This window comes from Melozone crissalis, unplaced genomic scaffold (genome assembly GCF_028551555.1).
Source record: "Melozone crissalis strain CALT ecotype California unplaced genomic scaffold, PUWL_Pcris_2 ptg000004l_1, whole genome shotgun sequence".
NCBI lineage: Eukaryota > Metazoa > Chordata > Aves > Passeriformes > Passerellidae > Melozone > Melozone crissalis.
The window spans coordinates 37,784,900-37,808,133 of NW_026535782.1; the positions used below are offsets into that span (position 1 = coordinate 37,784,900).

At 40.3% G+C, this 23,234-nt stretch overlaps 1 protein-coding gene across 5 annotated transcripts; it reads left to right on the plus strand.

The window, feature by feature from the left end:
• Positions 1-1,308: 1,308 nt before the first annotated feature.
• Positions 1,309-22,729, plus strand: TMPO (thymopoietin). Of its 5 annotated transcripts, XM_054280519.1 has the most exons (11): positions 1,309-1,700; positions 9,237-9,363; positions 10,986-11,141; positions 12,665-12,765; positions 17,273-17,392; positions 17,502-17,597; positions 18,155-18,265; positions 19,082-19,171; positions 19,254-19,319; positions 19,476-19,567; positions 20,837-22,729. In XM_054280519.1, the coding sequence occupies exons 1-11, from the start codon at positions 1,458-1,460 to the stop codon at positions 21,126-21,128; spliced, it is 1,494 nt and encodes a 497-aa protein (XP_054136494.1). In that variant the 5' UTR covers positions 1,309-1,457; the 3' UTR covers positions 21,129-22,729. The 5 variants fall into 5 exon arrangements, with proteins under 5 accessions (XP_054136494.1, XP_054136461.1, XP_054136469.1 ...); XM_054280486.1 differs by lacking the exons at positions 19,082-19,171; positions 19,254-19,319; XM_054280494.1 differs by lacking the exons at positions 18,155-18,265; positions 19,082-19,171; positions 19,254-19,319.
• Positions 22,730-23,234: the final 505 nt, after the last annotated feature.

Sequence of the window (23,234 nt, forward strand, 5' to 3'; positions counted from 1 at the left end):
ATCCAAATTGTAATGAACTTCAGATGACTGCCACCTCACAGAGCTATTAGCACAACAAGGCAAATTCAATGCTCCGAGCTAAGCTTCTCCCTCCTCTTAATTACTTTGTTACACCACACCAATTCTTCAGAGGGAAGCGTCAAGCTTCCTGTGGGTGGGTCCTTGATCAGTCTCGAAATTACCTGCTACAAAAAATAACCCTCATTGCCTTCATCTAGCTGATATTGAGGCTATGGTAAGGTAAATAGGAACAACAGGCACCAGGACAGCTCCATGATGGAGCACACAACAGTAGGGGAAATCCTCAACAGCAATTTAGAACTCTCTCTGGAATATAAAGAGGAGAAGGTGCAAACACCAATAATCCCGTTTCAGATCCATGACTGATGGGAGAATTAAAAGAGCCACATTTAAATTCTTATCTCGGGTATACGGCAAGGCAGCTCTCAAAGCATAGGCTGTGTAGTCGAATCTAAGCACTGAACCCTTCCCATCACAAACCAGAAGCAGCGCGTGTTCCCAGCCAGCAGTGTGTAAACACAGAAGGATTTAGCCCGCTTGTTTAAAGACTGGAAGACTGCAGTCTTGAGCTCAATCGAACTTCCCCAGCAGGGACACACTTGTGACATTTTAGAAGTCGGCTTTACAAATAAATAAATAAAACAACCACGCGCCTTTCAAACTCTGCGCTACTATAGATGCGAGTTCGGAGTTTTTTGCGTTAAAGTCACCGCACCGGCGGCAGCCACGCTACGAGATCAGCTACCAATTTCCCGGCTGGATTCTTTCTGGAGCCCGCCAGCCGAAGGGCTGGGCGACGGCGGCTATCCCGGGGGAGCGGGAGCTGCCGTGCCCGCCCGGCCCGCGGTGCCGAGCGCGGGAGGCGCGGCCGCCAGGCCCGCAGGTGCCTGGGGGCAGAGGCGGCGGCAGGTGTCGCGGCAGGACACCGGGATCACGGCAGGTAACTGGGATCGCGCTAACTGCCTCCCCCGCTGCTCGCGGCAGGGCAAGGAGGGGCGCTCCGGGCGGCGGGGACACACCTGTCACCCGAGAGGGCCCCGGAGAGACCCCGGCGGCACCGGGACCCGCGGGGCGCGGTCGGCGCCCTCACCCCCGCCGGGCCCGCGAGCGCCGCCCCACGCGCCTCTCCCGCCCGAGACGAATTTAAACTGCGTTACTGTCCTCGCGCAAAGCACCAACGCCGCTGCTCCCGCGCGTCCCGCCCCCTTTCCTCCCGCCAGCCAATAGCGGCGCCGCTTCGTTGCCCTCCCCGCCAATCAGGGCGCCGTTTATTGCTGGCTGGGAAGAAGCGCTCGGTGCGCGCGCCCGCCCGCTGTGGAGCTGGTCCCTGGCGCGGAGCAGACGAGTCCTCCTCCTCCTCCCGCTCCCCCGCCCCTTCTCCCCGCGCTTTGTTGGTGCCTCTCCCGGGAGAGCGGCGGCGGCTGCGGCCGGCGGCGATGCCCGAGTTCCTGGCGGATCCGTCGGTGCTGACCAAGGAGAAGCTGAAGAGCGAGCTGATCGCTAACAATGTGAGCCTCCCGGGCGGCGAGCAGCGCAAGGACGTGTACGTGCAGCTCTACCTGCAGCACCTCACCGCCCGCAACCCGCCCGCCGTCGCGCAGCCCGACTTTTCCAGCGACGAGGAGCGGGAGCCCACACCTCTCGGCGCCCGGAGCCGCGGAGCTGCTGCCGCCGGGCGGGTGAGTACCGCTGCCTCCTGCCCGCGCCGCCTCGGCTTCCCGGCAGCCTCGGGCCCGCTTTCCCGCCCGAACGGGGCCGGCCGCCTCCGCCCGCCGGCCGCGGCTCGGGGAGCGCCACAGCGCGCCGGGGTCCCCGCACGGGGTCGGGAGAGTCTCCGGCTCGGCTGAGGGCGGGATCGTGCCTGGCCGGGACGGTCCCGCCGCCTGAGGGAGAGGGGCAGTGACGCTGCCGGGCGGCCGCCCCGCGTCGGGGAGCAGCTGGGACGGCGGGGTCCGTGCCGGGGGCCGGCGGCTGCTCCTCCAGGACGTGTTCCGCCCTGAGCGCCCTTGGAGCCCCGGCGGGCTCGGCGGGCAGGGGCAGCGCGACCGCGCGTGGGGAGTGCGACGGCCCCCTAAGGGTAAATTGGGAGATCTTTGCTGTAGCTTGGCGAGCGGTGTCCTAAGGAGACTGTTCCGGTGTTGGAGGAACGAAGCAAGAGAACTGCACGAGGGTGCAGCTTGCTCAGGAGAGGACTCCGGTCCGCTGTCGTGGTTGTACGGCAGCCACGCTACTCGGTGTAAATACTTCTAATTGAAAGGATGGAGCTGTGCGTGAACAGCTGGTTTGTTTCGCTTAATGAAGCGCTCTGTTTAGTGTAAAGAGAGTCTGCGTAATGTAGATGTCTTGCTCGTACCTCTGAGATGTGTATTATAGCAAAGCGCCTCTGGTGCCTGTTCAGTTAGTCCCCTGCGCTTGTTTTCTTAGACTTTACACATGTAAGGAAAGGGGGAAGCTGATACCGTTTGAAATTTTTCTCTTAGGGAAGCTGCGATTTTTTTCATAAGTGGACTATAAATTTGCATATCTTTAGGAAGCAATCTTGTAATTGATAATTGTAAGATGCCTGGTCTTGAGAAAAGGCTTGGATAATGATTATCAGCTTCCGGAGTCCTAATGTGTGTGATAGTGAAACTATTTAATTGTATCGTAGATACTGTGTTTCAAAGGTCATTAGTTAAGGGAGTGCCGAGAAACGGAGTCCTTTGAAGGTCTTTCACTTTCACGCTTTAACCTTCAAAGGCCCAAGAAAGCAGTTCTTGAATTAAAAAATTGAAAACTGCAACTTCAAGGGGAAGAGATCTCTAGAATCAAGTTATTTACCTTAATATCTATCTGTTTCGGACACTTCACTGGCATTCACTGAATGCAGTTACAAGGAAACAGACATTTCTCTGACTTACAGTGGTCTGCTGATAGCATTCATAAGGTGCTTTTGAGTAAAACAGGATGAGCTTGAATCTGACTTGTTTCATGCTTGTTGGAGGAGGAACATCTCAGAACTGCTAGTTCCTATTCTAGATCTGAGTTTTCCTTTCCAGAGTGCTTAAGTTTAAACAATTATGGGTGACTTTTTTGATGTTTACAGAATGGGTGGTACTCCTACACTTTTGTGAACAATATCTGGAAGGCTCTGTGCTATTTATGCTTATCTGGTGTGTTAGTATCAGAGCACTGTATCATCAGAAGTTCCAGAACTTCAGCAAATACTCCAGTGCTCAGATTTAGGTCCATTGTGCCCCGTGTTGTGTCGCCTTCCCCTTAACCTTCCCCCAACAACCAACCGCAACCAAAACACTCAGAAAAATCTCAAAGAGTACCTGCCAAGCAAAACAAACTTGGATGATGTGTGCTTGTTGAGTAGTTCTGCGACTTTCTGCTACTTGAGTAGTTCTGCATCTGCTTGTAGCCCGAGTAACTGTTGTCCCTGTTAATGTCTTTTGGCATAAGGGTGTTTCACTGATCAGCTGTCCTTCAAAAAGATTAGCACTCGTGTCTCCAGAGCAATTTGCTCCCAGAACAATTGGAAAGAAGAGGAAGAGTGAAGGAAGGCTGATATCCCAGGGGACTGGGATTCAAAGCAAAATATCTTAAGATTAAGAGAGGACAGGAGGGAAAGCACTCGGACGTTTGAAAGAAGTTAGAGGTAAGGGGCAAGGGAGGAACTGGAACTGCAAGCATTTATGGAAAGGATGAATACAATAAAAGCACGGGCTTTCCTCCGTTCCTCCCTGTGCCTGCTCGCCCTTGCCTTCATCGCGAGCACACAGTCAGAGGCCTCTCGGTCGGAGGCTGCAGCCTGGCTGGGTCGCAGCCCCGGTGTGAGCGGGGCCCTCGGAGGGTGGGGCGGGGTCGCGGCCCGTGCGCGCTGCGGGCCGGGCGCCAGGGGGCGCGCTCCGAGCGGCTCCTCCGGGGCACCCGCGGGATCGCTCGGCTGCCTTAGCGGGCCTGGAGCGGGGCATCGCTCTTCTCAAAGTGCCTGCGAGCAACAAGTGCAAAGGAATCGTCTGAATGTCCGTGCTGCAGTCACTGAAAGCTACACCAGCTCTCTCAATAGTGGCATTAGAGCTTGGACACGGCTGTCGTCATTAGTAATTTTGAACTGTCCACACTGTCATTTAAGTGCGGTTTTTCTAAGTTCTGAACATTTGATAATGCATTTAGGTGCTTATTTTCTATTGATAAAAGCTGTGCGGAGACAAAATCCCATAGTTTGAATTCTGTTGCAAATTATGTGTTTTGAATCTATCACTCTTTTGGCTTAGCTTTATGCCGCCCAAGAATATATAGCTCACTTTGGCTACATATTCCTAACAGAACAGGAAGAGCTTTTAAAATCATGCCTGTTTGTAGCTCAGTCTGATAATATTGTCTGGAGGAGCCAGCTTCTCCAGCTCTGCTAATGTTTTTGAGCAACTTTTTTGCTTTTTTCCCTAAAGCCTGTTTAGCATAGTGCTATGTGAGGACAGTGACTAGGTATGCAAGACACTGTTTTGCTGCAAGGTGAACCATCTGGATCTGAATGTCCCTCGTCCTGGTTAGTTATGGGCTGAATGTCAGCAAAGGTATCTCACAGGAAAAGTAACTATGAAATTAGTTTTTGCGTCTCTAGGACCATTATTTTAAAGCATGTACCAAAAATGTTGTCTTGATGCTGTTGTCAAATAGAAACTGTTCAGAGCTTAGAATGTATGGATTATTACGACTGAGCTTGTTGTGTATTTCATGTCCAGGAAGAATCACTTCTAAGGCATATACTGAGTGGTATTTTTGACCTTTAAAGTGATTATATGAAAAAGATGAGTCAAATGTTTCCTGTTAATGAAGGTATGATGAGAACATCTGGACCTGAAGAGCCTGTTTGAAAGGTCGTACATGAGACCTATCAGGTAAAGATGTTTGGTTTGATGAGGGGGGGGGGAGGGGGGAGAGTTGTTTGTTTGGGTTGTTGAGGTTTTTTGTTCTAATCAAGTGCCAAGTAACTAAAGAGCCAGCTCCAGCTTTTCATAGTCAGAATGCTGTGGTTGTGATATCTGTAGCCAAGGTAACAACAGCTTCAACCCCTTCCCTATTAGAAAAGAGAAGGTAATAGTAAAACTGGTAGTTTTTGAAGATTAGGTTTGTGGAGAGGGTACTGGACAGGTGAGGCAGTGTAAAGCATCTGTGTGTGCCCAGTGAAGGCAGAGAATCTATTTGGTGTTTCCTGTGTGGCTGTATGTCTTCATTTTGACCTGCCCCACAAACATCACCCAGAATACAGTTTAAATCCTTTGTGGCCTTTTAAAAAGTGCCCATCTGCTGGCTGAGAGAAAGTTGTGGGCAGCAGGGATGAGATGACCAAAGTAGTTCTCACTACAGTGGGAAGTCCTGCCAGGCTGTTCTGCAGCTTCAGACTTTGAGAGGGTGTATTTCCTTCACCAAGTAACATGGAAATTAGTGTCTGGGAGGAGAAGGGGGTGGAAGGGTTTAATAGTCCATAATCTTATAATTTATGACTGTGTCTGTATATAGGGTTGGAAATTTTAAGTCTGACACTTACTAATTAAGGTTAAAAGGTAGTGAATTCTCTAAGTTGTGTGCATCAGTATCTTTTGCATTGCTGCTGCATAATTCCCTTTCCATTGTTTATTTTGTCTATCCTGTAGCTCTTGGTAAATATTGTCTCCAGGTCTTTAAGGTTAAAAAGTTCAGTAGGACTTGATTTTTAAAAAAGGAAATTCTATTGCAGGAAATTGTCTATGGTAGAATAAAAAATACAAGGGGAATAAAGACTTATCTATTTCACAGTATAAATCTATTATTAACATTTTGCATGTCCAGTTCCTTAACTTTACATGTCCTAAGAGAAATAGTTATTTGTTACCAGAGGGAGCCCTGCAAACTGGAGAATTAAACAGCGTTTTGTTGGTGTGATTTGGGCTTTCTTTAGCCTAACCTTAACCGTAACATCTTAATGATTCAGAGAAATCGTAAATAAGCCCTGACCCTTTTTGTGTCTGTGATGAAGCTGCACCTGTTTGGGATTAAAGTCCTTGTGTATCCTGATGTAGATGCCATTTAACTTGGGATTTGAAGATAGTTTTTGGTGGTGTCTCATAGTTGTTGGGTTTATTATTTAACGGCTTCTTCAGCATGTTTCTTATGCCTGTTTTTGAGAAGTGCTAAGATTAGTACAGGTAATAATGAAGTTTGCCTAATTACCCTGGTCTCTGGCTGTTAATTTCTATTCAGCAGGAATGCCTGAGGTAAGGGGTAGGTTCTGAATTCTGGTTGCTTGCATTGTCTGCTCTTCTTGCTAGCAAAAGAAGGTGAAAGCTTTGTGCTGTCAAGAGATGACACTTGGAGAAGATGAAGTTCACTTATGCTGTTGTTTTTCTGTGGCCCTAGTACTGAGAATGCTGTGTGGCAGCCCTATGCTTATAATTCACTTCAGTACTTGTCTGAAGAGTTAGTTCCTAGGCAATTGGAAACCAAGCCTGACAGGTACCACTACCAAATTGCTATCTCTGATGTGAACAAATCTCTCTCAAGTGAAGTATGCAGATAATCTTCCATCTTCTGTTTTCTAGAAAATAGCAATGACTAGAAATATTTTTTTAATGCTGTGAGCTCTGGATCAGATTAGAAGATCTTCAAATAAGGATTTATTGATTTGGGTATATTGTTGCAAAAATATTACATAGATTTGGGTGTATTACTGCAAAAATGTTTACATTATGGGCAAAGTGGTCAATAGCACTACCTTACATTGGCAAATTCTGCCACAATTTCAGGCACTTCATCTCTGCACCCCAGTAAGACAAATTTTGCTAGTGGCCTTAAAACAGGTAAATGAGGGTGTGAGTTTTTTGGATTTGTTTGTTTTTATTTAATGTACAGTTTAAGTTAGTTCTTTTGATCTCTCTCATGGTGTAGTCCAGCAGACAAGTTGTCCTGATTCACAGCAAGTGTAGTGATGAATTAGACTGTAATGGTAGTGGTAATTAAATTTAGTGTTGTTGCTGAAGTTGACGCTGTCATACCACAGCTGAGGGTGAGAAATTCTTCTATCCAGCCTTGTACTTCCAGGGACTCACCTTGTGGTCCAGTGAATGGTTAGATGACAGCTTTCTACTTGTACAAGGGAAGTCATTTGCTCCTGCTCTAAGGAGAACAGGTGTTCAAAAGTAAAAGCTGTGACCTTGCAGAACACAAAGTGAACACATCTGGCCCAATTATTGAAGAACTCGGATTACTTTCAACTTCCTTCATCCCCTCCCTACTCTTTTTCTTTGCTGAAACTGGCTGTTTTGATGATCTCTGTTTGTGACAGTAGGTGCAGGAAAAGGCGAAATGGTATTTTGAAGGCAAAAAGCCACAAAGAAACCATGAGATCTGTGCGTTTACTTGTGTTAGAGTACCCTGGTACTCATTAGTTACAGTTAGATTTCTGATGGCTAAGATTTGTGTAAAGCATCCAGAATGCTGAGTAGTTTTTCTGGTGTTGTAGTGACTTCTGTGGTCTCTAAGTGAACAAAGGTAGAGATACATTACATTAGGATTCCAGTTTCTCTAAAGTGTCATTGGAATGTCGATTTCCTGCACCATGGTAGTTTTTTTCTGAAATATGGACTAGCACCTTGATTAATCTGCTTGGTGATGTGGGCAAACACCAGAGCTCTCATTAGTCTAAACAGATCTCAACAAGAAAACCCAGCATTTTTTTCAGAACTTTTTTCTGTTTGGACTGTTCAGTAGTCCAGAAAAAAACCCACATTGAGTATGAAATTAAAATTAGTGCAATATTTAACTTGACATAATGTTATGACCAACATATTCAAAAGTGAATAAAAGTCTCATTCAGCTGAAGGATTGTTTCTTGTGTATGGCTCAATTGCTTCAAAAAGTAATTAGGAGTGGAATGACTGATAAAGTGAGTTGTAAATCTGTCTTTAGTCAAATCTGCTTCTTTAATGGTCCTATACTTTCTTGGGACTGTTTGTAGTTTATTTCATAAAATAAAGAAATGCCATGATCTGGCATTCTGTTGCTTTTCAGCAGCTGATTTTAAGTTTATCATGCTGGAATATTCAGAAGCCAGAGGAAAACTTGGAGTCAGATATATTTGGGAAGCCCTCATTCAGTCCCTGCTTAGTTTTAAAATACCAAGATATTTGAGTCAAGACCATGTTTGCATGCAAACAAATATTGAACCAGCATTAATAGCTAGATAGATTCTCTTAGCTCATGTAAATCATCTTAGTGTAAAAAAAACCCCAAACAGATAGGCCCTTGAGACAACTGAGTTGAGAAAAATGCTAAGTACAGATATTGTTTCTGTTTATATAATGCAGCTTTGAGATACTGCTTTGAAATAAGTCATATTTGTATCAAGGTCTTTCTTAGTAAAGAGCATGCAAATCCTAAGCATGCTTTTTTGTCTTACCTCTTCACTTTTACAATCCCTATCATAGCAACAGAGGCTTCCCAAGTTGAAGTGTTGCGATCACTGTGTTTGGATCGAGCAGAAACTGCTAATTTAGGAGTAGCATCTCAGCAGATTATTTTCATAGCCATCTGCATGTGGTGATGGTGCATTGCCAAGTGTTCAAGTAGTGTTGCCAGAGTTGGGTTTAGAATTTTTTAGAGTTACAAGTAGCAGAGGCCTAAGCAGACAAGTAGGATTTTGAAAATATGAGACTGTTTCTGATTTTTGCCTTTCCTGTACTCACCTTGTAGTATCATGTAATCTCACAGAGAATGACAGGACAAGTCGGAGTAGGGGTTTTGGTAAATTGGGTGAAAGTATGTAGATACTAAACAACTTGTTCCATATCATTAGAAGAGGAAATGACCTATCAGGTAGAAAAATAATGCAAAGAAATGCCAATGTAACATAAATATTTGTAGTTTTGTGTAGTGATGGTGAAACGGCTAGAAGCTTACTTCTCCAGTCGCAGGAAAGCAATCCCTTCCCACTGTATATTTGAACTTCAAATTAAAACACAAGACCAGAGTAATGAGTGATTTTAAGAGGAGACTTGTTATGTTTTCTTAGTTGGTGTAAATGTTTGTACTGTTTCATATAGGCTTTAGTTGTGATCATGGGTGAGAATAGAATTAATTTCTTCTAGATTTTATATGTTTAGTACTCCTACGTTTTCCTGTTCCCTTAGAAGAAAATTATGTGTTCAGTATTAAGTGGAAACACTGTCTCTCATTTCTCTCTCCTGTTCCAGAAAGCCACAAAGAAAACTGACAAACCCAGACCAGAGGAGAAGGATGGCCTAGATATAACAGAGATGAGTAATGAAGACCTTCAAGAGCAACTTATGAAGTATGGAGTAAATCCTGGCCCTATTGTAGGTAGGTCAATTGAACTAGCAGATACTGATCTGTTTTATTTCTCACTATGAAATTTCCCTGGTACAGTTACTTTTTAGTACCAGCACTGTTGCAGTCCTACTTCCCACCTAGGATATTTTCATTGTACTGTTTACATTGAGAAGTCTTCAAGCATTGCAGTGGACAAGTCTGCAGTTTGCTTCTCCTGTTCTAGGCCAGCTGGAGATGTTCCAAGCTGTGTTCTGAAGCTGTGTGACTCTTAGTTAAAGTTCAGTGCTGGGGTGGTTACGTCTTCTGATACAGAGGTTTAGATCTGGGCCCACTTAAATAGGAAATACATCTTACATAATAACCTAATAGTATTGAGAGCCAAATAAGAACAGGGAACTTCCCTTTCCCTAGAGAATTTCCTACTCACTGCATAGTGCAGTAATGTTTTCCTTTGCTAATGTTTTTTTCTAGCCTAGCATTCTGTCCTGCGTGCTGGCCTATGTCAGGAGTAGTCCTGACCCCAGCCTAATCTCCTGCCTTGGACACTGTCTGTGATGTGAGATCAAAGTGCCTTGCCTTTCAGATTGTGCAGTAGCCTAATGACATGATTTCATAACTCTTGAAAAAAAGATTGTTGTCTGTAGTATGCCGAGCCTTTTGTGGAATGTTCTTGAATCCTAGGTAGATGGAAGTGTCCGTGACTGAGCCTGCAGTCCTGTGTGTATTCAAAATCTTATCTGTAATATTTTCAGTTAGCTGATTCTGCATGCCTTGCCATTCATCCTGTACCTCTGGATAGTACTCAAGAAGCTATGTAGTCCAGTGGAAAGGCATTTACATTTGGTCTAATTTATTGCCTTTATACCCTCTAAATTCTTAGAGGGTATGGATACTTTCTTGAAAGGCTGCCATTTCTTTTAAATGATGGTTTCCTTTTATCAGAAAACTTCAAAAGTTAGATTATTTTTTCTGCAGCTAACACTCAGGCACCAGTCACCTCTACAGATTTTTGCCAACAATGTCCAAATATGGAAGTATGTGCTAGACTTAAAATGTTTTAGGCAGCTATCCTTGCTGGTCCAAGCAAGCCAACCTGATGGCTAGATGGCAGCAAGCAGAAAGTTCTGTTGTTGCTGCTTGCTTGCACCACCTCTGATGCTTATTGGACTGAATTTTTCAACAAGGCAAAGGCAAGGGCATTAATTCCAGGGTAAAGGAATTAGGAGATTAATAGAGCAATCTGCATGGAAATAGTGCAAGGGAAACAATCAAATTCTCTCTTTTTTTTTTTTTTGGTGAGGGAATAACAACTTGTATATTGCAGCATATGAAGTAGCATATCTAAGAAGCAGATAAATTCCCTTTCCATAGATTTCCTTTCTGTAACTTGCAGTGTACAAAGAGGTCTGAGTTTATCTAACAATTCTCTTAAAGTGAGAAGTTAAAGGCTTTAGAGGTAGAGTTGTGTACCTAGAGGTAGGAGTGTGTGTGTATATATAGCTAGAGAAACACTCTGGGCCATACAAACTGATTAAAAATAAACAAAACATTATGTTCAGAAATTCCCAAAGAATATGTAACAGCCCAGTTCTATCAGTCAAGTCAGGAAAGATTAAAGCTGTTTCTTTAGCATGTATCCTTCCTTGTTACAGCTACTACTAGGAAACTTTATGAGAAAAAGCTTTTGAAACTGATGGAACAAGGTCCTGACCTGAAGGCACCTATGCCTCTCCCAGCGATTTCAACTACTGAGAACACCAGACAGAATGGAAACAATGATTCTGACCAGTACAGTGACAATGAGGAAGGTAAGGCTGGAGTGGGACTTGCATGGGAGCAGTTCAAATTATACACGAGTAATACTTGCAGTAGAAATAACCTAAGGATGTATGCTTTTGCTGTTGGGGGAGGCTGTAAGATACTGCTGTGGGCCATGTCAGTCATGTACTTGATCATGCAGTACCAGCACAGAGATCCAGGTGCCTGTTCTGGGAAAGGACACCTTTTGCTACTGACCTGGTCCATTTTCCCCAGACTGGATGGAGCCTGTAAATCCAATAGACAGGAGAACTGCATGTTGGGTGTTTTAATGTTCTTTGCACTTCATACTTAAGTACTAGCCCAGTTTTGTCTAATGGTGCTCACAGTAGTTATTTACTATGGGATAGTAAATGAATGTTTGCTTATTAATTTTTTGTTTTTTTTTTTTTTTTTTTTTAATGGCTACCACTTATGATTCAACCCCTTTATGCTCTGTTCTTTATGGGCTTAGTTGAGGGTGGGTTGATTGGTTGGTCCTGGGTGTTTTTTGTGGGTTTTAATATCAAGTTTGTATCGAGCATGTGTAGTGGTGGGGAAAGTGGGACCAAAAACACACCATTGTGCAATTTACAAAAATTAAAAACAGCCCAGGTTTTAAAGAATTTCTTGAATGGAGTGTTAGAAGATGCTTATTTAGTGTGGTTTGGTTTTGGGAGTGGGTTTGTTTTGCTTTTTAAAGGAATTTCCATGGACGCCCGAGAGAAAGGGTTGAAATAGAACTAGCAATTGGATTGATCTTCCTTGCATATTTGGGCTTATTTTTCAGCCTTTATATCTTGCACTTTTAAGGGAGAAAAAATATTAGAGATGGATTTATTAATGTTTGGGACAGCCAAGAGCCCAGTCACAACTGACAGCTAACTTCTTATAATTACATATGCTTCATATAAATACTGAACTGTTCACACACTGGGAAAAAACCCAAACCCAAATATTCCCCTTTTCCCCTACAAAAATGTTTTTTTATTAGTAAATCTTAAACATGTTGGTGTAAAGCTATTAGAATTTTAGAAAAGCAGTGGAAATAATACATCCTTTTATTGGCGAGATGACTGCTAACCACTCCTTTCCACTGCATCAAAAATGGGGTTTTATATAAAAGGACATATAACAGGAAACTAAGCTAACAACTTCAAACAACATTGACAAGCTTCAATACCTTTACTACAATCAATAGTAGAATGGTACTTTGGTTAAAGGAATTGCAATTTGATAGCAGTCTCTAAATAGAACTGCTGGATTTGTCAAGGCTTATCTGAAATGTAGGATTTTTAGCAAAAAAAGGTAAATATGTGGATCAGTGTTTTGAAATAATTTTAAGGTTATTCTTCAAGTCTTTGTTCTTATACATTTAATAGAAAATACACCTGTTTCACAGCTTTTTAAGGAAATGGTAACTCCTAAGAGTTCTGTTTCCTCTCAAAATGAATTTTTATTAAAATACATTTGGTTTCAACTAGTACAACAACAGTAGTATTGTATAAACTACTTCTATTAAAACTGGTTGCAGATCCGAAGACCGAGCTGAGACTTGAGAAGAGAGAGCCCCTGAAAGCCAGGACGAAGACGCCAGTCGCACTCAAACAAAAAAGAGTTGTTGAACACAACCAGGTATGTTTGTCATAGCAGCTCGTGGAACAGCTACTAACTGCAGGTGATGTGCTCACTAAACACCTTACTGCCTTTAACATCACATTTGACTAAGTGAGCCATGCTGGTTTTTAAAAGGCTTTTAGAAAGCCTGTTGTAATATAGCATGAAAATCCTGTGAATTAACTGTAGTGGCTGTTTTTAGCATGTCTGATGTTCAAAGTAATGGTCTGCTGAAAGCTGTTTGTCTGACTTGCCAGCTGCTGCAGCGCCTCCTAGAGAAGGATAGTAGGCAACCATACCATGTTTACTTTTGGAAACCTGGCAGATTAAGTCATGTGGGTTGATGGATTTCTGTTGGATGCTCATAATTAACTTGATTTAATAAAAGCAGTGTTTTCTCTAAAAAAGAAAAGTTAGGAAAAAGGGGTGTGTGGGTTTTTGTTTGGTTTTTTTTAAAACAAGCGTTTTTAAATGCATACATATATCTGTAGCTATCTAATCACATATATATATGTATGCATTTTAAATACATCTGTTTAATGACTCATTTAAATGTAATCTGTGAAGTAATGTATTTGGGTATATGCCTATATGTATAGGTGTGTGTATGCACACACACTAGCTATGTAATATTTTTTCTTTAACTATGTTTGTAGCAGCAGTACTAGAGTAGACATGAATTTGTTGAAAAACTTCTCCTATGAAGAAAAAGAATAAATAACGAGTGTAGATCTCCCACCTGTTCTTTACCCATAAATATTAGTTCTGCTGTCTTAATGGAAGAGGGATTTTACAGAATCACCTCTGGTTTTCAAACTGCTGAATACAGGGTATGGTAGTTGATGGCTGATCTGTCCTTCTGATGTGAAAGCATCGCTAAATGCCCTCTTCCCCAGCTTAGGATACTTCGAGTCTTTAGAGTGTTGTTCATCTGTCCAGTAAGTAGTGGAGTTATGCTGCAGTAAAGGACTCAAAGAAACATTCAGTGATTCAGAATCTGGCTTGTTAATTGGTGTACTTTAGCAGATCACAGTGACTTTTCTCAATACTTTGTTAAATGCCAGACGCTCGCTATGTAGTGTGTGTGTATATATATAAACATGCTTTAGCTATGGATGTCTCTTGAAGTGGGTAAAATGCTGCTATGTGACCTTGAGTAATGCAAGACAGCTATGGAGATCCATAACTATTTTGCTTATTTTAAGTTAGGGTTTTAGGGGGCAAGCTGAACAGATTTTACTTCGAAAAATTAAAACACATGCATAGTTCAATGCACCAAGCATGCTTTAATTTGATCAGGCAACTTCTACTTGTAATGGTCTCTCAATAATGGGTATCTTAATCTTTAGATTCTTGTATTTCAAGAATCACTTTTTTCAAAATAGTTATTCTACCAGAAATCCCTGTCAGTTTCAGTGTAATAAAGATATTTAATTCTGTTGTCAACAACAAAACTTGTAGTCTTCAGGAATTTGCTTACAGAATAAATGAGATTTAGTGAGGTATTTTAAGTGATGATTTGTTTACTCAATTGTTTGTCATCCAGTTTCACTATATTAGTGAATCAGTATATCAGGTCATTACTCTTTTGGCAATCTTACATGTGCAGTACAGATGCAATGTTTTGCAACTTGCATGTTTTAATTTCCAGGAGTTAATAAAAAATTACATCATTTCAAAATTGCCAAATTCTTCAGAAACTCTTTAGTTTCTTAAACCTTTTACTTTTGAACTTCTGATTGTTCCTTGTTTGGTTTTTTTTTAATACAGCAAACAGACAAAACCATCGAAAAAACCCAAAACAAAACAGCCCCACCCACCCCCCAGTTAAATTTTGCAGCTGCTTGAAGCCAAGAACAACTTAATGCTTTTGGCTAGCAAATGTGTGTAGTCATGTATTTTGCTGAGAACAAAACCAGAACGTGGAGATGATTTTTTTTCTTTCCTCCCCTTCTTCCTATGGAATTACATTGTAGGTTTTCAGCAATGTATCAAGGGACTATGCTAATTTTGCAGAACTATTTGAGCCGTTGTGCACTGTGTGGCATTGGCACAAAGATAGAGCGTCTGAAGCACGGTGAGGCTGAGCTGGTGGGCAATGTGGAGTGAGCAGACTTGCTAGTTACTTGTAGGTCCTGTGCAGCACTGCTTTTAGACCAGATATATGTAGCTTACAAGGCTGTTTGTCGTTTGGCATGGCTGGATGTAGCTGTTCTCTTGAGAAGAGAGTGCAAAGAGATAGATAGCTATTAGGCAGACTGCTGCACAAGAAATTGGGTGGGGAGGTTGAGTATGTGTCTTATCAGTCAGTTAGCAGGGGAGGGCTGGATGAACTTGAGCTCAGCTATTTGTGTTTAATTACCTCTTCATAGGGAAAAGTTGGCAGAAAATCCTAATTTTAATACCTCCTTATAATCCAGTAGGTGAATCTAGAGTAGGAGTTCAAAACTGAGCCTAACACATAAATGGCACTGGACAGAAGGAGGCAGGGTAAACAATGTAAATGTTAAGGAGCCGTGTACAACTAGTCTCTCTCCTGAAACTGTACAGTGACATTCTGCATGTGCTGTGTTCCCCTACTGCTCCCTGTATTATTTTTTTACTACCTTTATAGTAACTTGGTAAGTGATGGCTGAGGTAAAGTCAATCTATAGCTCCACTGCTCATGAGTTATTTGACAGAAGCAGACACTGAACACTGCTTGTGTACCACAGCATTGTCGTTTCTCTGGTTACATTACAGGGTGGTGGTGTACCCAACATGAGCATTGCATTTTGACAGGGTTGGAGGCCTGCTCTGTTGACAGTGAGGATAATTATAACTGTAGACAACAAGTTTTATTTCTTCTTTTTTCTTTTGTCTCTTGACTGTGTTCTACTGAAATCTGGATGGGTTTTATGCAGTAGATTCTGGTTTTTCCTAGGCTTTTCATGCAAGAAAAAAATTGAAAGTTGGTACTTAAAGCATATGATTAAAGGATCTGAAGAAGAGAGGCAGTTATTATTGAAGTGCTTCTAACTTTCATAAATAATTCATAGTCAAATAGTCTGGAATGGGGAGCTCATGGTTACTACTATGAGTGAATTTGCCTTCCTGCTTTCCTGAGTAGATTGTTGGAGTAGAAACATTCTGAAATTAGTATTTTTTCTCTAAGCTTCTAAAGAACACCTCTCAAATAGAAAATGTATGGGGTTGAGGTGAGGAATTGTGATTGTAGGTTGCAGGAAGGAAGTGAATGCAGCGTCTGATAAATATTTAAGGGATTAGAAGATGTTTCATCAAAAGTTTGTTAAAATTGTAAAGAATTTTGGAGAATTAGGCTGAAATCTGCAATTCTAAAAAAAAAAAATCTATATCTGTGTGGACCTGAGGTCTGTGCATTTGTTTTATAAAATACTTCAGTGACTTTGGAATGAAGTGAAACACTTGTGCTCCCTCTGCTGTGTATGTAGTAGCTGTTATACAGAATTTGTCATAGAACCATAAAGCAGCTCAGCATCTAGTTTCACTGTCCCTTCTAATTAATAAATATTTTTCAGCTTGTTCTCTTAACACATTATTTTGGGGCTGAAACTGTTCTAGTGATGTCATTTCCACTATTGAACCTGTAACTGAGAGTTGCAGTGTATAACTTTATTTAGCAATGAGTGTGACTTCTAAAAACTTGGTAATACATCAGTGTATGAGGTGTTAATGTGCAAAGATAGAAGTATTGAAAAAAGTAATTTTTATTTTTAAACTTAACCAAATAAAAGAGAAAATCTTGTATGTAATCTAGATGAAGCAGATCCACATCTCCCTTTCCATCTTGGAATTAGTTTTGAGGGGAATATTTGCTTTGAGCATGAAACTTGCAGTAAAGCATAGGGAATGATCTTTTGTTAATGGCTATAAAATTTTGGTGCTTCGTGCTGTTACTTCAGCTTGTGAGAGATCTCTGTCAGGCTTGATTGTTTAAACTTACTGTTATGTGAAAAGTTTTAGTTTCATCCCTGTATGTGGAAACTTAAGATCATTAAGTGTCTCTCCCTGCCCCCTGTGGCTGAATATTAGTTCCTGTTGAAACCTAGGAGGCTGTGTATAAACTGTGCCCAACTGTGTCTGAGAAAATAGAACCCTATCTGTAGAGAAAAAGGGGATGCTTTCTGCTTATGCTCATAGATTTATTTTTGTATGTGTGTGTAGGCAGGAAATGTAATGGGACTGAAAGCTTCATGTCTGCTGTCCATGAGTTGATGTAAGTCCTCATGTTAGCTCATTCTAGGGCAGTGAGCAAATCAGTTTTTACTGTTGGGCATTATCTATTCAGTTCTGTATTTGAACAATATGCTCAAATATAAGTATTCTGGTCCATGCTACTAATCTAGCTAGCTATTCATTATTGATTCATTGTTAGGATCTAGAGTTTTTTTGTTGTAGACATGTTGCTTCTGGAGTGTGCATGCTATTTTGGCTTTTGGTTGTGAGTATCTGATATTTGGAGCTGGTTTTCATCTATGTGATCATGTGTTTGATGCTTGAATAGACCTATTCTCAAGATGGAGTTACTGAGACTGTCTGGACAAGTGGATCTTCAAAAAGTGGACCTCTGCAGGCATTTTCTAGGGAGTCTACAAGAGTGTCAAGAAGAACACCAAGAAAAAGGGTGATGAGAGGCTTTTATAATAGACAAGCTTTTTTTTTTTTCTCTCACTCTTAGGGTCCCAGTGGCTCTTTTATTCAATTGTTGTCTTTTGTTTGTTTTAAACAAACAGGTGGAAGCTACAGCACAGTTGCCTGTAGATGATGCTGTAATATCAGAGAGTACTCCCATAAATGAAACTGTGTTGGCTGCAAGCGACGAGACCCTAGTAAATATGCTTAGTAAATATGTTTAATCAGTTGTGGTATTCTTCTGTAATATATCTTCACTGACAGAATCATTCTGTTTTGGACAAACAGGAAATTGTTTTAAGGAAAGTAAGACTATTCAGTAGTCTTTAAGAACACATACTCAGTATCTGTTTTAGTACCTAATACTGTTTACTTTGAGATGGGACTAGTTCAACACCTAGGTCCCATCTAATGTCATTTGGGGGGGGAGGGCTGAAAAGAACCACTTTACAAGCTTAGATACTTTCTTAATTTATTTAAGTACATGCAGAATATTTGCTTTTAAGTTTGGCTTTTCTTGTGAACTAAATAACTTTTATGTTTCTAAATGGCTTAAGAGAAACTACTTGGAATGATAAGCAGTGTGTTTCCTTTGCTGATCTTGGAGCATCTTTTACATAACCTTCTTCAGTTAACTTCTAACATGCATATATTCAATGCACATAAAGGTTTTATTTTTTGGTTCTGCCACCTTGCCCCTTTTCATTTTGTATTTTGGCTGTTTCTGAGTTTGAACAATTTTGAATCTCGGCAGGTTGGCAATAGGGTGCCTGGAAATTTCAAGCATGCAGCTCCTACGCTGTCAGTCAGTGAACTCTCAGACATGCCCAGAAGAACACCAAAGAAACTACTGATGACAGCTGAAGTAAATAAATTAATACTTAGATTGCTCTTGCTTACTCTCTGTGAACAAAATTCTTGTGTGTATGTGCTTATTTCTTAGTACAGAGGGGGTAGAGGATGTCACTGCCTGGGTGACACCAGTCAAAATAAACTAGTGTTGTCACACGACATAAAACAGAATATAAACTTATTTTCATCTTCCCCTTTCAGATTTGGGTGTGTGTGTAAAAAAAATCTGATTTTTCTCTTTTCCTAAGACAAATACATTTTGATGTGTTATTTCTCCTTGTGCTGCTATTTTTCTGAACAAAATATAGATTTTTTTTTTCTTTTAAATTCTTTATAGCTCAAAGTAGAGTAGACATGGGTTATCTCCCTTTGAGCTTGTAAATCAGCCTATTCTGAAAAAATGCAATGTGCTTTAATTTAGGGAATTAAGTAGTAGAATTACTTTAGACCAAGTTCCTGAATTAAAAAAGTATCTGTAGATTCCTGGTGGTTATCAAGAGAGAAAAGAATTCTTTTATTGTTAACCTATTCAGGCTGTCAAAAGTTATCTTTTGGAGACCTGTCTAAAGTGCCTGCAAGTATATGTAATTGTATTAATGTAATAGTGTAGTGTGGAATTTTACATTACGAGATGCTGTTTGTCTGTTCATGTAGCTCTAGATAAAGCTGCTATTAACACTTCATTACAATACAACTGCAATGTAGGCTTAGTTGTCAAATAGAATGTTGTGGGTCAACTTGATGTTCTACTCCAAACTGCTGATGGGGTTTTTAGTCAATATTTTACTGTACTGTGGTTTATTACAGCATACTGTATGGTTTATTACAGCAAGAAGAGACAGATTGCCCACATCAGTGCTTTTTAAATCATGTTGGTCACAACCAGTCCTGTGATCTTCTCAACACAGCCATGATAGAGGTGATGGTTAAGTTTTTTTGATCATCTACATCATCGGCTTGCAGGTGTATAGGGTTTATACAACTTATTCTTTATCTTAAAGGAAACTGAGGTGATCACTGAACGCTTTAAGACACCAAAAGTGACTGGATGGCTGCCAATAACTAAGGTTAAACTTCTAAAACCCAAGAAGTAAACTTCTTGAATGGCACTGGGTGACTCATTCATTCTTACCAATTGCACATGGTAGTGGTCACTGAGATAGCTACGTAGAAACATTTTGTTTTGCTGTCTATTTGGCCTCTAACTGTTTTTGGTTTCCTAGGTGCTGGAGAGAACTACAGAAGAAAGAAGAGTAGAAAGGGATATTCTTAAAGAATTGTTCCCTTATGAAGTATCAACACCTACAGGAATTAGGTAATTCTAAGGTTTATGGGAGCTTTTTCTCAGTTCCTGTAAACCTATTTAGGCTGAGAAATATCTTTTCATTATATTGACAGATTTCTGAGGAATAGTTTTTGCACTCTGGCTCAATGACATTTGTGACAGCCACCTATTCTTCTGTTCTATACACACAGATTTGTTACCAAAACACCCCCCTCTCTATTGAAGTTGGAGGAGGGAGAAGGAGATCAGGGTGGTACTATAGTAGGAATTATTACTGGAATTTCTGGGTGGTGAAAGTTAAATAGAAAGGGTGGTTATTACTGGGTGGTGAAAGTTAAATGGAAAGGGCTTTTCTGTGGTAGTGACTTGCAATATTTAAGTTTTTGACAGCATGCAACTGCTTAGGCCTGCTGTAAATTAAGGAAAGATCTCGCAGCATATATTTGAGTTTTCTTTTGTAAAGCAAGAAGGAACTTCCGGGTAACCTATTTTTTTCCTTTAGGTAGCAGGCATGCTGAATACTCTTAGCATGAATAAGAACGGCATCTAGCAAAGGCTGTTACTTGTGCATTTGGGGATTATTTTTGTGTCTTTGTATTTAAACATAAATTGAAGCAACCCTCTGGTTAATTAGGTAATTTAAAAAATGCTCTGTTTAGAGGACATGAGAAAAAGTTTCCCCATATTAAGATGGGAAATCATCTCCTGTGTTTCCAACACATGAATTATAGCTTCAATTTAAACTGCAATTGCATAAACTCTTAACCATAAGGAGCATATATAGTACCAGTTGCTACTACTGTGGTGCATCTGCTGACTACTCAAGTTTGCTCTCCTGTTTTGAGGTCTAGTTAAATCCATACCACTTTTTCTTTTCAATAAAAATCATATATGTGTACTTCTTGTATATAGGAACTTGGCAGTGTACATGGGGTTTTTCTAATCCTTGCTGCTTTGTCTTTTGGCTCTGTGTATGGCTTAGCCATCAGTAGATGTTTTATTGGCCAGAGATAATCTAATGCTCAGAAATCCCAGCAGGGCTGCATAAGTAATGATTAAAAAAGCAAATAGAGGGAGATACTTTCTACAGTTTGATTGCAGCTATGATGCTTTTTATGTGGATAGGGTGAAGTAGCATTTGAGGGTTTTTTTAGAGTGTTTGCTTGAACACGGAAGTATTACAGGTACTATATTCACCAGAAATAATTCTTAGTTCTTTATTATACTAAAACTTCCCTATGTACTTTAGATTGCTCTTTTAAATATGCAGTATTTCAATTTGATATTTTTAATTAACAGTGCTAGCTGCCGTAGACCAATCAAAGGAGCTGCAAGCCGGCCTCTAGAGCACAGTGACTTCATACTTGAGGAAAGTTACTCTAAGTATGCGCAGAAATACGGTACCTCCACTGACACCAAGCCAGAGAAACCACCAATAAAAAAAGAACGCCCTGTTGCCCTGTGGATAAAAGTTCTTCTCTTTGTTATTGTTTCAGTCTTCATGTTTTTGGTTTATCAGTCAATGGAAACTAATCAAGGAAATCCCTTTTCTAAATACCTGAAAATGGTCTCTCCGGGCAGTGCCGAATGAATATCTTTCTGAAAGGCACACCCAATTTGATCTCCTGTTTTTTAATTGTAGAGAACTCTTCTGCCCTCTCATCGGCTCAAGGACTTCTTACAAATAATGTGATTGGAACCTGATAAATTGGATAATTGAAGAGAGATAATATTAAATGGACATCGGTAACTTTCTGGACTTTGGACAAGTAGGAGATCACTGCCATAGGAGTAACATTTTTTTAAATCTTTGAACTTTTTGTAGGCTTTATTTTTTTAATGTGGACATCCTTTAAATTCACTTTTGAGAAAATGTATATTTGTTTTTGCAAGAACTTGGAAGCTGAGAAGGGCAAAAATGTAGTAAAATGTGAAGCTGTGTTTTTAAAGCTTTTCCTTTGTACAGAAAAGAAGTTGTACTTCTGTCTGTAGACTATAGCGGAGAAGGATTTTAACATAGGAAAAGGGAAATGCATTTCTTTATGCATTTTTTTCAGTAACACCATAACTGAATTTGATCTCTTAGGATGTAGAGAGAGTACAACAACCTTTTCTGTAGATTACTGTAACTTTTTAGTAAATGTAACTGTAAACCTGTTTGCATTTCTGTAACAGTCTTATTATCATATTAGTAATGCTGTTTAAGTGTAATTTCATTTAAATGTATCCCTTCATTTTAGTGCTTACAGTGTTGTAGGAGCTGAATACAAGTTTAATTGGCAAGAGATGTCTTAGAGGAACTTATTTATTAGTAAAATGTGTGGGAAATAAAAACAACATCATAATAATTTGCCACTAAAATACTTTTTTGGGTCAAGATTGTTATCTGAAGCCGTCGAAATTCCAACATTAGCAGTGGTCTTTTTTCTTTTTTAAAAAAGCGAGGTCTTTCCAACACAGCTTTATGTCATTATCTTTAAATATTCATGTAGAGAAGTATTCTCAAAGTGTGAAAATTCCATATGAAGTTTTATTCTTGTATGAAGAGGGCATTGCTGCATTTTCTGCTAGTTTCATCTTTTAAGGTGAGATTTACTACTTTCATGCCATTGACTATTTTTCTCAGTGGAAGCATGCTGAAACACTCTCTATTGTGTAACTTGGTTGAGCAGGCAGCTGACTTCACTACTACCAATGAAGAGTGATAAGCAAAAATCTTTTTAAAGTGAATGTATACATTTTTGGTGTGCTTAAATCTGCAGCATACAGATGTTCAGTCTTATTGCTTGGTACAAAATTGCAATAAATCATACTACTTATTCTTAAAGTGCTACTTATAAAAAGCTGAGAACATTAGTTAATAGTCAATATCTTTTTATTCTAGGTACAATTATTGTGTAGACTATAGCTATGGGGAAGCTTTACTTTCTGTGAACTTTGGGACAAACATGGTAATTTGTAGCAAAGCAATAGTTTTGGGGTTTTTTTCCTGTTTAATGTTTTTTTCCTTCTAAACTGCTTTTTTGAGTAATTCAAATAGCTAAACTTGTGTCCATCCTATAGGGAATTGTAACATAAGACATTCACTTTTGGTGTCAAAAATGGAGAAAAATAAAAATGATTTTAATGTGTGTGGATTTTCCTTATCAAAATAAAGGCATTGCTGAAAGGCAGCAAAAGCAAGACAAATGATGTATCAGTGGTGTCATTTTGTGCTGCTACAGTCTTCCATATTGAAAAAAAAATTTAAAATCTGCTAATAAACTCAAGTCAGTTCATTCACCTGGTGGCAGGAGTATCATCATATTTGCAGTATCAGAGTTTTGCACCATAGTTCTTTAGCCTATGTCAGGCCTTTAATTTGGATGGGGGGAGAAGATAGCTTTCATTTGTTCTTCAATGCTAAAGAACTTCCTTTTCACTTTAAATTATTTCTCACACCACTTTGCATGTTTCAATGTAAAATATAGTTTTCTTTCCTAGTTATATGAAATACTTTCAGTTAACCTCCTCCAGGGATACTACTAGCATCATCAAAGAAAGAAAGCAAGCCACAATCAAAACATACTGCAAACTGAATTTTGTTACAATTAAATGTCATCATTCTTTCATTTTTGCACTGTTTTGGAGAATGCTGTCAACTTCAGTGTTACCTCACAAATGATAAAATTTTCAAGAAAAGTCCTCAAAGTAACCC

What these genes read in the sequence shown, in the direction of transcription:
- TMPO (XM_054280519.1), top strand. Translation starts at nt 1,458, where the DNA reads ATGCCCGAGTTCCTGGCGGATCCGTCGGTGCTGACCAAGGAGAAGCTG. An exon ending in AACTACTGATGACAGCTGAA is followed by an intron (nt 18,266 to 19,081) that starts GTAAATAAATTA and finishes GGTTTATTACAG; the next exon opens with CAAGAAGAGACAGATTGCCC. An exon ending in TCAACACAGCCATGATAGAG is followed by an intron (nt 19,172 to 19,253) that starts GTGATGGTTAAG and finishes TTTATCTTAAAG; the next exon opens with GAAACTGAGGTGATCACTGA.